Genomic DNA, 14,061 nt, shown 5'->3' on the forward strand with positions numbered 1-14,061 from the left:
CATAATACCCTCTAGTTCCATCCATGTAATTGCAAATGGCAAGATTCTGTTTCTTTTGATGGCTGCATAGTATTCCATTGTATATATATACCACATCTTCTTTATCCATTGATCTGTTGATGGACATCTAGGTTCTTTCCATAGTTTGGCGATTGTGGACATTGCAGCTATAAACATTTGGCTGCACGTGCCCGTTCGGATTACTACATTTGTATCTTTAGGGTAAATACCCAGTAGTGAGATTTCTGGATTGTAGGGTAGCTCTATTTTCGACTTTTTGAGGAAACTACATACTGTTTTCCAGAGTGGCTGCATTCCCACCAGTGTAGGTTTAAGAGAGTTTATTTGAGAGAGAGAGAGTGAGTGAGAAAGCACAAGAGACAGTGGGGAGAGGCAGAGGGAGAAGCAGACACTCTGCTGAGTAGATGTGGGGCTTGATCTCAGGTCCCTGAGCCAAAGGCAGTTGCTTAACCAAGTAAGCCTCCATAATATTAATTTTTAATGATAAAAGAATAGTCACAGTTTACTTGTTGGGCATTTATCCTGTTCTTGGGCATTTAGGCAGATTTTAGGTTTTTTTTTTTTTTTTTTTTTTTTTTTTTTTTACTTATAAACATACTGTGATAAAATCATCATGCACTTATTTATTTATTTATTTATTTGAAGATTTTATTTATTTATTTGACAGGCAGAGATCACAAATAGGCAGAGAGGCAGGCAGAGATAGAGAGAGAGGTGGAAGCAGGATCCTTGCCGAGCAGAGAGCCCAATGCATGCCTCGATCCCAGGACCCTGGGATCATGACCTGAGCTGAAGGCAGAGGCTTTAACCCACTGAGCCACCCAGGTGCCCCATAAATCATCATGTATTTAATGTTTTCTTTCTTCTAGGTTATTTTCTTAGGATAAATTCCCAAGAGTAAGGTTACTAGGTTAAAATATATAAACATTTTAAGACTTCCTATTCTTAGTGCCAGATGGTTTTATTAGTTTTCATTGCCATGAGTAATGTCTGGCTATGCCATTTTCACCATAGCTTAAATAGCACAGAATATTGTCATATTGATTTTTTTCTTATTTGTTAGCTGTAAGTGTAAAATTTTTATGGGTTATATTTTGAACCCATGCACTTGTTGAGAGCTGTTTCTATGTACTTGTTAATTTGTGTATCCTACATAATTTTAGTTTTCTTTTTAAAATATGGGGAAGAGTAATATTCTATATATTAATGTTTTCTAAAAAAATAAGTTGAATTTATTTTCTTTATTTTCTATTGAAGCACCTTTTAGAGAGGTTGAAGATATGGGTTTTGATAAACAGAAATCTCCTTTGGAGACACCAGCACCTCGCAGGTTTGCTCCTATACCTGTTTCAAAGGATGATAAAATATCAAAGAGGGAAAATCCTAAAGAAGAGAAAGAAAATATGGAGATGTCAGGTCATAGAGGTAATAAAGCAATCATAACTAGCATCTACTACTTTTATTAGACCTACGTCAAATTAGGAACAGATTTCCATACTCCTGATTTATTATTTTCTTGTGTGCCTAATAGTAACTAAATCTTTTTGTAGTATTTTTCTTTAAATGATACTTACTAGGCAAATCAATCTTCTTTACATTCTTTGTAGGAGGTAGAGGTATACAGTTATAATTCTGATTATTTTCTATAGATTATTACTTGAACCTATAATGAACAAGTTTTGTTATTAATAAAAAAATAATGCTTTACTAAAGGTAAAGCTGATCATTTTAATGGTGAATTAACTTTTTAAAATGAAATTAAATTTTATTTTTTTTTCAGTGATCCATAATTCATTGTTTATGCACCACACCCAGTGCTCTGTGCAATACATGCCCTCCTTAATACCCACCACCAGGCTTAATACCCAACCTCCCACCCCCCTTCCCCTCCAAAACCCTCAGTTTGTTTCTCAGAGTACACAGTCTCTCATGCTTCATCTCCCCCTCCGATTTCCCCCAACTCACTTCTCCTCTCCATCTCCCAATGTCTTCCATGTTATTCCTTATGCTCCACAAGTAAGTGAAACCATATGATAATTGACTCTGCTTGACTTATTTCACTCAGTATAATCTCTTCCAGTCCTGTCCATGTTGATAAAAAAGTTGGGTATTCATCCTTTCTGATGGAGGCATAATACTCATTGTATATATGGGCCATATCTTCTTTATCCATTCGTCTGTTGAAGGGCATCTTGGTTCTTTCCACAGTTTGGCAACTATGGCCATTGCTGCTATGAACATTGGGGTAAATGTATCTTTGGGGTAAATACCCAGTAGTGCAATTACAGGGTCATAGGGTAAAAGCCGATCATTTTAGAGCATGTTTCCCTATTTTGTTTTTAGGTGTGAATTTCAATAGTGGAACTCAGAGAAATTTAACATTTGTTACTGTGTTCAGTTGGAAAAAGTGTTACAGTATTAACAATTTAATAGGAAACAAGAACTTTTATAAGTGACCTGAAGAAATAATTTGTTAAAGACCCTTAAAGCCCTTCTAGTAAAAGAAGTTAAAGTGTTAAATATAAGCTTTTATTCTTAGAATCACTTAAATGAATTTGAGTCTTGTCTTGGATGCATTTAAAGAGTTTTAAGGATACTAAAATCTTTAATAAACCAACCTCACCTAGAGATAAAAGTTACTATGTAACTTTATTAAAGGGAAGATTTGACTAACAGTTGCTATAAAGAAACAGTCAAATCTCCCTTTATTGATAAAAATCATGCAGTTTACTGGGTTTTTGATGATGTCGTGGCTCATCAAATTCCTTTTTTATGTGATGGAAATAAATTCAGACCTAAAATTTTACTAATGTAGCTTACATGAGTTATAAATATTTAGTTTTATTGGGTGAGTGTATTTAAAATTGACATTTTATTTTTTTTTTATTTTTATTTTTATTTTTTTTTAAAGATTTTATTTATTTATTTGACAGAGAGAGATCACAAGTAGTTGGAGAGGCAGGCAGAGAGAGAGAGAGAGGGAAGCAGGCTCCCTGCTTAGCAGAGAGCCCGATGCGGGACTCGATCCCAGGACCCCAGGATCATGACCTGAGCCGAAGGCAGAGGCTTTAACCCACTGAGCCACCCAGGCGCCCCTAAAATTGACATTTTAAAGTGAATTGAGTAGATAGATAATCATCCGAAGAAGATAACAGTACAAATATATGTGAGCTATTGTATAAAAAGGAAATGACTTAGTACTTGAAAAATGATACTGTATTTATTTTATTTCAGGAAATGTAAGACTATTGGAACAGATTTTGAATAACCATGATTCTTCAACAAGAAAAAGTGAATCTTCAGATAAAACCTTACTAACTAGGTCAAAAATAGGATGGAATGTTGAGAAGAGTGACAGGTAAAAAAACAAGACATTGGAATAAAAGCTATATTGAAAAGAGCTTTATGTAGTGGCTCAGTTACTTAAGTGTCTGCTTTGGTACAGGTCATGATCCCAGGGTCCTGGGATGGAGCTGTGTCCAGCTACCTTACCTTTTTCTCCCACAACCCACCCCTCCACCCACTCGTGCTCTCTTTCGCTGTCTCTCAGATAAATCTTTTTTTTTTTTTTTTTTAAAGAACTTTGTTTATATTTCGAAAATTTCTTTAGGAATTTCGATAAATGTATAACATTGCTTTTAAAAAGTTACCTTAGAGGGCACCTAGGTAGCTTAGTTGGTTAAGCGTCTTCAGCTCATGTCATGATCTCGGAGTCCTGGAATCAAGCATCCGGCTCCCTGCTCAGAGGGAGTCCACTCCTCTCTCTCCCTCTGCCCCTCACCACCACTCATGTCCTCTCTCTCTTTCTCTCTCTTACTTGCTCTCTCTCTGAAATAAACAAATAGATAAATAAATAAAATCTTAAAAAAAAAAGTTATCCTAGATTTACTATTTTCTGCTGTTAATATATCTACCCCTTTACTATAGTTATAAACTGAATTTATCTTAATTTCTCAAGATGCAGATTAATTCTAATGAATGCAATTATTTATTTCTATTTCTACTTATTTTTTGAGAGAGGGAAGGTGAGCATGAGGAGGGGGAGGGGATGGGCAGAAGGAAAGAGAGAATTTTAATCAGGCTCCACCCCTAGCGTGGGTCCTCCAGAGGGGCTTCATCTCATGACCTGAGCCAAAATTAAGAGTTGGACGCTTAACTGACTGAGCCACCCAGGTGCCCCCAGATTATTTATTTCTGATGAAATGATATTTGAGATTTGCTTCAAAAATAATCCAATGCAGGATAGGGTAAACCAGGTTGAGAATATGGATGAAATGAGGATAGCCATGAGTTACTGATTAATATAAAGAAGGATGTATGGAAGTCATTGCACTATTCTTGCTACTTTTGTGTATGCCTGAAATTTTACATTCATAGTTTTTAAAAAATTAAGTACATCTAGGTCATGACCTAGATACATAAAATAAATTTTATTTATCTTATAAATAAATAAATATTCTATTTATAAATATTAATAAATATTAATAATATAACAAATAAAATAAATAAATATAAGTATTTATTTATGAATAAAATAATTTTATTTATAAATAAATATTTATATTTATTATTTATATTTATTCAGTATCTGTTATTATATATTATTATATACTATACAATATATAATTATAAATAAAATAAATTTTATTTATGAATAAATATTTTTTATTATTTATATTTATTATATATTATTTTATTTATTTAGTCTATAAATTTTTATTTATCTTGAATGTCATATAAATTGTGTAATAAAAATTAAAAGTAAGCCACAGTTTTAGTGGTTTTATGTGAAGAATACAATCTTAGGCCATTTGCTTTTAATGTAATTACTAATAAAAGAGTTATGTCTGTCTTATTGCTATGTGTTTTCTATTGTCTTATGTATTTTTCTATTCCAGTATTTCTCCATATGCTCTTCTTTTATATTATCTAAACATTAATCTTTTTGTTTCTTATACTATACTTTCTGAGTTGTTTTCTGAGCTTTTTGGGCCACTATTTATATTTAAACAGTACACATAACCTTTCTCTTCTTCTAGGACTATGTTGTTTATTGGTACTCTTAATGGTATCTCACAGATCTGTGAGGCTCTTAAATTTTCTTTTTTTTTTTTAATATTTTATTTATTGATTTGAGAGAGAGAAAGTGTATACAGCAGGACAGGGGGCAGATGAAGAGGGAGAAGCATATTCCCACTGAGCAGGGAGCATGATGCTGGGCTTGATCCCAGGTCCCTGAGATCATGACCTGAGCCAAAGGCAGATACTTAACCAACTGAGCCACACAGGCCTCCCTCTTAAATTTTCTTCATTGTTTTTTTTCTCTGTTTCTCAGATGGGATAATCTCAATAACTTATCTTTAAGCTGTTGAATTCTTTTTTCTGCCAACTCAAATATGCTGTTTAGGCCCTCTATTGAAGTTTATATTTCAATTATATTTTTCAATTCCAGAAATCCTGTTTATATGTCTTTGTTTTAAATAGTTTCTGTCTCTTTATTGATATTCTTTACTTGGTGAGACCTCATTCTTATGTTTTCTTTTAATTCTTTGAACATAGTTTCCTTTAATAATAACTAATTTATAGTTCTTGCCTAATAAATCCAATATTTGCAATTCCTCTAGCACAGTGTGTATCGACTATGCTTTTTCCTGTTTAGCTATACTTTTTTTTTTTAAAGATTTTATTTATTTATTTGACAGACAGAGATGATAAGTAGGCAGAGAGGCAGGCAGAGAGAGAGGAGGAAGCAGTCTCCCCACTGAGTAAAGAACCCAATGCAGGGCTTGATCCCAGAACCCCAGGATCATGACCTGAGCTGAAGGCAGAGGCTTTAACCCCACTGTGCTACCCAGGCGCCCCTAGCTACACTTTCTTGTTTCTTTGTGTGTCTCAAAACTTTTTGTTGAAAATTGGACTATTTCAAATAATATAGTGTGGCAACTCTGAAAATCAGATTCTTCCATCCCCTAGGGTGTGTTGTTGCTGTTTGTTTAGTGACTTTCCTGGGTGAGTTCTGTAAAGTGTGTGTTCTTTGTCATGTATTTGGTGAGTTAAGTCTGCTAATGAGAAAGAGACTTCCTTAACTATCTTGAACCTGTAAGTCTCTCTCTGAGTGTCAAGGGGCTCTGTGTGTGTGTGTGTGCACATATGCATGTATATCGTGTTGGAGCATACCTTCAGCGTTCTGGCACTTTATAAGTCTGTCTTTTTTTTTTTTTTTTTTTTTTTTTTTTTTTTAAGATTTTGTTTAGTTATTTAACAGACAGAGATCACAAGTAGGCAAGAGGCAGGCAGAGGGAGAGAGGGAGAAGCAGGGCCCCTGCCGAGCAGAGAGCCTGATGTGGGGCTCAATCCCAGGACTCTGGGATCATGACCTGAGCTGAAGGCAGAGGCTTAACCCACTTATGTCTGTCATAGGCTTAACACCCAGGTGCCCCTATAAAAGTCTGTCTTAACCTTAACTTGCAACTTGCACAAAGCCTCAGTATCAGCCAGATGTGAGAGATTAGGCTTTTCTCAGATTTTACTTGGACATTCACAGAACCCTATACATGCACATGGCATTCTAGATCCCTGGTAACGTGTTAGGCTCCACTGTGGACATCTCATTCCCCTGAGTTTTAGTTTATCGGCATCCCTCTTGTTGCCTCAACTGCTATAGCCACCTCAGGCAGCTGAGATGTTAAATACTTGCTGCTGTTTTCAAAAATTGACCTGTGGTTAAGATTTCTCACTGAGCTAACTCTGAGTCAGGTCAAATAAAGAGAAACCCTACGAGTGGGACTTTCTAAGGAGCTCCAAACCTGTTCTGCTCTTTCGAGTTGTTGCTGGCTGTTGGTTTTCATAGCTATAAGGGTTGTGAAGCTGTTAATTTTCAAAGCTGCCAGAGAATTGGGGAAAAGGTTCTTGGAGTGAGACAAATTAAAAATGCCATAAAGCTTGCTGTTCTTACTGAGAGTCATTTTCTTTTTTCTTTTTTAAATTTTATTTATTTCAGGGAGAGAGAGAGAGAATGAGCAGAAGGAAGGGCAGGGGGAGAGGGAGAAGCACGCTCCCCACTGAGCAGGAAGCCCAGTGTGGAACTAGATCCCACAAGCCTGGGATTGTGACCCCAGTTGAAGGCAGATGCGTAACCTACTGAGCCACCCAGGCACTCTGAAAGTCAGTCATTTTTTTGATTAAATTATCCTTTAGTTGTTGTCCTTTCATTTCCGGAGTTTTGAAAAAGCTGATTTTGACCATTTTTGCTAGTGTTCTCTTTGCTCTTACGGAGGAGTAGATTTTTAGAGATCTTACTCCACCTGTTTTGTTTTTTTTTTTAAGATTTTATTTTATTTATTTGACAGACATAGATGACAAGTAGGCAGAGAAGCAGGCAGAGAGAGAGTGGGGGAAGCAGGCTTCCTGCTGAGCAGAGAGTCTAATATGGGGCTCTATCCTAGGACCCTGGGATCATGACCTCAGCCAATGGCAGAGGCGTTAACCCACTGAGCCACCCAGGCGCCCACTCCATCCTTCTAGAAGAGCTTCTGGACGTTCTTTTCTTCAAAGCAAAACCTTTTTCTGCTCTTTTCCTACTATGCCTAACCTAGTCTGGTCAGAGTAATTTTGTATCTTGTGTTTTCTGTTTTTGATATGTTTAATCACTTAACCGATTAATTTCATTATACAGTTTAATAATATACCATTTAGTAATATGTAACTAAAGATATCTCAGATTTATGTATTCAAATGTTTACTGAATTTATGATAATTTAGGAAACTTTGTTTTTAAATCTTTCATAGCAGTGACACTTTATCCTCTCCAAGATTTACTTCCTCTGAAGAACTAAGAGCAGCTAAATTGACTATACAGAGGTCTGATGATTTTCCTCATGATCCTGGCCAAAAAAGGAAAGAAACAAATGGTATACTCCAGGTAAAGTGGAAACAGGATATTAAAATTGATGACGAGGGGCGCCTGGGTGGCTCAGTGGGTTAAGCCACTGCCTTCGGCTCGGGTCATGATCTCAGGGTCCTGGGATCGAGCCCCGCATCGGGCTCTCTGCTCAGCAGGGAGCCTGCTTCCTCCTCTCTCTCTGTCTGCCTCTCTGCCTGCTTGTGATCTCTCTGTCAAATAAAAAAAAAAAAAAAAAAAAAAAAAAAAAAAAAAAAAAAAAAAATTGATGACGATTAGTAAAGGTAAAAATTATGAAGAAAGATAAGAGTTATCACGACAGAAAGCAAGCAGAAAGATGAAGAGACAGTACTCAAAAAGACATGTTAATCCAGTCTGTTCTCTTTTATAAAACTTTTCCAGAAGACCTTTTTTTTTTCTTCTTTTCTCTACTCATGACTCCTTGGCCACTGCTAGCTTTCCAGCTTCTATTAGAGAGGAGAAAAAGGGGAGAGAGACCTGTGAATGACCCCGATTATCCAGTCCAAAGTGTCTGCCACGCCTACCTGAGCCAGCTTGCTCTTATATTGTTTTAGCTTTCTTTCCCAGATAATAACTTTGGTTGGCCACTGGACTGCCCAGCACTTCCGTGGACTTCCAGCCCTATTTCATGTAACGTTCACATTAGTACTTCTAAATGGAAATAAACCTTAATTGCCAATTTTATTTTTTAGTTTTTTATTTCTGATTGAAGTATAGTTGACATGCAATATTAGTTTCAGGAGTACAACATAGAGGTTCGACAAACATACATTATGAAAGGCTAACCATAATAAGTGTAGTTACCATCAGGCAAGGACTCTTTTATAGCTCTCTAATTGGACAAATTGAGTCCTTGGAATATTTTGGTATAGTATCTGGCCCCAACTATAGTAATAGCTCTCATTTGCATTAAAATAATGAATATGAACTTTATATGGTAACATTTTTGCTTTTTTTTCTTTTAAGCCAAAGGAATCTCTGATTATGTCAAGGCTTGCTGATCTTCCACAGAATTCCATTAAGCTTCAAACAACCAATAAAAGATCCATCTTGAAAGATGCTGAGAAGATTTTGAGGGGAGTACAAAACAATAAAAAAGTCCTTGAAGAAAACCTGGAAGCTATTATTCGTGCCAAAGATGGAGCTGCCATGTATTCATTTATTAATGCTCTGTCTACTAACAGGTAAGATAGGATGTTGGCATCCCCAGGTTATTTATGAAACTGCCAGCCCCATAGGCTGGCTGGCTGGCTGGCTTTCTTTCTTTCTTTCTTCTTTTTTTTTAAAAAAGATTTTATATATTTATTTGACAGCGAGAGCGGGAACACAAGCAGGGGGAGCAGTAAAGGGAGAAGCAGGCTTTCTGTTGAGCAGGGAGCCCAATTACGGCTTATCCCAGGACTCTGGGATCATAACCTAAACTGAAGGCAGACGCTTAATGACTGAGCCACCCAGGTGCCCCTGCATAAGCTTTCGTAATTGTTTTTCTATATGCTTCATTTTGCTTAATGTGTTTTGGTGTTTTGAAAAGGTTCTTTATTTCCTTTGACAATGTAGACTCACTGTAATTAGATATTATATACATGTGGCTGTTACTTTTTACAGATGTAAAATTTTCCTTTAAATCTTTTTTTCTCTCTATGATATGTATCTTCTGGGATCTGTTCAAACATCCTTCAAACATTTGATGAAAACTATTAACGTTGGTTTTTCCTTTTCAGATGAAGGCTATTGGGCTACATAGTAGATTTGAAACTAGATAAGAGTCCTGATCTAGGTCCTATTCTCAGAACATTAAATGCTAATTTAAGACAATTCTTTTTTTTCCTTTTGTAGAGAGATGTCAGAGAAGATTCGGATCAGAAAGACAGTGGATGAGTGGATTAAAACTATTTCTGCAGAAATTCAGGTAGATATTGGAAAAAACAATTAAGGGAATTCTCAAGAGATAATTTCTTTTCTTTTTTTTTTTTTAATTTTATTTATTTATCTGACAGACAACGATCACAGGTAGGCAGAGAGGCAGGCAGAGAGAGAGGGAAGCCAGCTCCCCACCGGGCAGAGAGCCCAAAGTGGGGCTCGATCCCAGGACCCTGGGATCACGACCTGAGCCGAAGGCAGAGGCCTTAACCCACTGAGCCACCCAGGCACCCTTGAAGAGATAATTTCTAAGAATCATACTTACTCTCAAAACATTCCTTATGTATAAGTCTACTTATAATTTTTCATTTCATTCTTTACTCTTAGTACTTTTACTCTTAGTAATGAGTTTCATTTTACTTAGCAAGTGCTTCTTCTCATAAATTAGGGCTCTTGTGTGGCAAATTGTTGGACAATAACTAAAATATGAGTAATTTGAAAGAAAATTTAGCAAAAGTATTTAAAGAAGAAAAAAGTGTATTTAAAAAACATTTCAAGACTGCAGATTTAGAAGCACTGGCTTGCCAAAGTGAAAACAACAATATTATGTAAAGGAAAATACCCCACATGATTTCTAAGGTTACTAAGTTTACACAAGTCAGTTCTGGATGAAACAGGTACTACTTTATCACATCCCAAAGCTCAGGGTGGATCTTCAGAGATTAGCATTGCAAAAATCTAGGAGAGTTTTAATTAGAGGGTCAGTAGTTTAAAAGAAATTCTTAAAATGTATATACATTTGAGGGAACAGAACTAGACAAAGCAACACTGTTATTTTCATCTTTGGGTGCAAAGTGTTTTTTTCTGGCTGTAAGATGTGTGTATATGCTTCCTCACAATCATAGCAAGACGATGTGTTAGTTCAGTTGCCACAGCAATAAATGCCAAAATGTATTTTTAAACTTTGTTGTTTAAGAATCTATATCTCTAATGTTATGAAGAAATATTATGTGATGCACCAAAAAAAAAAAATTAAATAGAAGATTTGGAGGTTAGTTTTGGCTTTGTAGACAATTGGCAATATATGTCACTCTGTTACTGTGAATTCATTACAAAGTATGTTTGTTTAATTCTTAGAGCTATTTTAATTTATAAATATTTATTACAGAGTTTTATTACAAAGTTGTTTACTTTTTGAAAAATTTTTTTTAATTTAACTTTTTCAACATTTACTCTAGTACTATGGTTCGAACATCAAAAACTATGAGGTTTATAATGAAAACTTGCCCTCCTACTCTTGTACCTCAAATATTATTTTTCATTCCCCCTACTCCATAAGGCACTGATTTTTTTTAGTTTTTCTTTATTCTTCTAGAGAGTTTTTATTCATATGTAAACCAATGTAATTTATTTACAAAGTATTTGAAACTGCCAAAGTATATTTCTATAATAGCGGAAAATAAATTCTGATACTTTAGCTGTGAAAGCACTACTTGGATATGTTTTAAATAATTTAAATTTTGCTTTTGTTAAGGATGAACTGGCAAGAAAAGATTATGAACAAAAGAGATTTGATCAGAAGACTCAAAGGACCAAGAAAGCTCAGAATATGAGTAAAGATATTAAAATTAACATGCAAGACAAAACAGTAAACAATTCTGTACTTCATAGAAAACATTCTCAAAAGCAAAAAGAGGAGCATTTTAGAAATCCACTCTTGAAGAGCATGCCTGCTTCAACCCTACAGAAAGAGAGAAAAGAAGTAAGATCCTACTCTGGTTTTGTGATGTGAAGGTTGCATTATAATTATTTATTTCATTTCCTTTAAGCTATAAATAATGAACTGAATATGAGAATGTTTTTTAAAAATGTGAAGGACTATATAAAAATAAACTATCTTTAAACTATTGATATTGAGGGTTTTGGGAATTCATAATGTGGAAAGCAGTGCACAAAATACATAATTTCTTCCTTCTGAGATCTCAAACTTAGAATCATCATATTTTAGTTATAACAGGTATATCTAGAGGTCATCTAGTCTAAAAATTAGATTCTCTTATTTGTGCTACTCAAAATTGTATTTTGTCTTTGCATGTATATGTGTGAATATACCTTTTTTTGGGTTTATTTTCCAGTTTAGCGAATATGTCTAGTGCCTAGTGATTGTGAGATTTGGTACTAGATGCTCTGGAGGGTATGTTTTTGGCTGCTCTCATTAGGCTGTAACTTTCTCAATACCAAACATGGATTGTTGGACACATCAATAAAGCGTCTAATTTAGTATTGAGCACTTAGATAAATGCTAAATAAATGCTAAAGAAATTAGCACTCAATAAATAAATAAATTTATCTACTAGATAAATGCTAAATAGTAGTAGTAGATAAATGCTAAATAAATAAAGCACTCAATAAATGCTAAAAGAGGGGTGCCTGGGTGGCTCAGTGGGTTAAGCCGCTGCCTTCAGCTCAGGTCATGATCTTAGGGTCCTGGGATCGAGTCCCGCATCGGGCTCTGTGCTCAGCAGGGAGCCTGCTTCCTCCTCTCTCTCTCTCTGCCTGCCTCTCTGCCTACTTGTGATCTCTCTCTGTTGAATAAATAAATAAAATCCTTAAAAAAAATGCTAAAAGATTAAAGGTGGAATTAAGAATATAAAAAATCATTTTATTTATTTATTTATTTTTTTTTTTTAAAGATTTTATTTATTTATTTGAGAGAGAGAGAGTGAGAGAGAGCATGAGCAAGGAGAAGGTCAGAGAGCGAAGCAGACTCCCCGTGGAGCTGGGAGCCTGATGCGGGACTCGATCCCAGGACTCCAGGATAATGACCTGAGCCGAAGGCAGTCGTCAAACCAACTGAGCCACCCAGGCGTCCCTATAAAAAATCATTTTAAAGACTTGATTTATGTTATATTATTGTGATTGAATATAATTTTATAAAATGTGTTTAAACCTTACTTTGTGGGGCTAAAAATATACTTAGTAGTATAAGAACCTTTATGTTTCTTGAGTGGATGGCTTTTATATTTACCTTTCATGTTTATGAAAACCATAAAACATTAAAACTATAGTTTGAAAATTGTATCTAGAATTTAAGAGCCATTTAAAATAGAGGACTTTCCTGACCTGATAATTCTTATTATCGTACTTAAGCTGGCATAAGAAAGCTTTAGAAAATTGAGATCTGTTTGATGACTATTTTTTTGGTGAGTTGAATAACTTTGTGTGCTTAGGGATTTTTGAAAGCAACCACAGTGGTACAAGATGAAGATTATATGTTGCAAATTTATGGAAAACCGATTTATCAGGGCCATCGCAGCACTCTTAAAAAAGGACCATATCTCCGATTTAATTCTCCATCTCCTAAGTCCAAACCACAGAGACCGAAAGTCATAGAACGAGTTAAAGGTAAGGAACCTCATTTTTCTGTGGTAGACCTTATTTTTTATGCTGTCAGTTTAATATATAATGTTTAATTTTTTCTTTTATTTTTTATGACTTATAAATGCAGTTCAAATTATATAATGCTTAGGCATGGAAAACAATTCTTCTAAGAGTAGGAAGAAATAGACTACTTCAAGGCATAAAATGGGAATAAGTAGGGAAAAAATATAGACCAAGGCACAAGATAGGAATAAGTGGGATAAGATAGGATGAGGTGGTATCTTCATATAAAGCATGATAAAGTTTGCATTTATGAGGCGGTATCTTGAATAATTTAAATTATAATCCAGGGGAAGTGGACATTTCCCTGTGATATTGCTCTATCATGTTCTTTATGAAAGAATGCTATAAATGATCATAAAAGGATTTATATAGTAAAGGTGAAAAAAATTTTTTGGTACTTTTTGTACACCACTAAAATAACTTCATTTTTACTGTATGTTTTGACTCATATCTACTATTTCACTAGTCTAGCATATTTATTAAAGTTTTATTTATTCTAGATAGAGAGAGCACACATGCATGTACATGCATGAGTGGGGGGAGGGGCAGAGGGAGAGGGAGAGAGAGAATCCTCAAGCAGATTACCCACTGAGTGTGGAGCCCCCTGCAGGACTTGATCCCATGTCCAGAGATCATGATCTGAGCTGAATCAGGGTTGGACACTTAACCAACTGAGCCATCCAGGCACTCCTCTCTAGTAATATTTAAATGTAACTCTTTTTTTTTTTTTTTTGTGAAAAAGGGCATTTATTTACTCATTATGGGGGGTCCTATATATTTTTTGTATAATAATTAATTTCTTAAAATTTATTTTC

The 14,061-nt window shown here is 35.1% G+C and overlaps 1 protein-coding gene across 14 annotated transcripts in view; it reads left to right on the forward strand.

The window, feature by feature from the left end:
• The window catches only part of KIAA0586 (KIAA0586 ortholog), a 139,525-nt gene that overhangs the window by 18,304 nt on the left and 107,160 nt on the right, over positions 1-14,061 (forward strand). For 13 of the 14 annotated variants that reach the window (XR_009355704.1, XM_059182206.1, XM_059182213.1 and 10 more), the window contains 7 exons: positions 1,279-1,446; positions 3,256-3,379; positions 7,810-7,942; positions 8,909-9,126; positions 9,779-9,851; positions 11,337-11,564; positions 13,033-13,207. Coding sequence is in view for 13 of the 14 variants with exons in the window: in XM_059182206.1 (XP_059038189.1) it covers positions 1,279-1,446; positions 3,256-3,379; positions 7,810-7,942; positions 8,909-9,126; positions 9,779-9,851; positions 11,337-11,564; positions 13,033-13,207 (1,119 nt within the window). In the remaining variant the exon portion in view is untranslated. The remainder of the gene's footprint in view (positions 1-1,278; positions 1,447-3,255; positions 3,380-7,809; positions 7,943-8,908; positions 9,127-9,778; positions 9,852-11,336; positions 11,565-13,032; positions 13,208-14,061) is intronic. The other variant, XM_059182212.1, reaches the window with a different exon arrangement.

Source organism: Mustela lutreola, chromosome 7 (assembly GCF_030435805.1).
Source record: "Mustela lutreola isolate mMusLut2 chromosome 7, mMusLut2.pri, whole genome shotgun sequence".
In the NCBI taxonomy this organism is placed as follows: Eukaryota; Metazoa; Chordata; class Mammalia; order Carnivora; family Mustelidae; genus Mustela; species Mustela lutreola.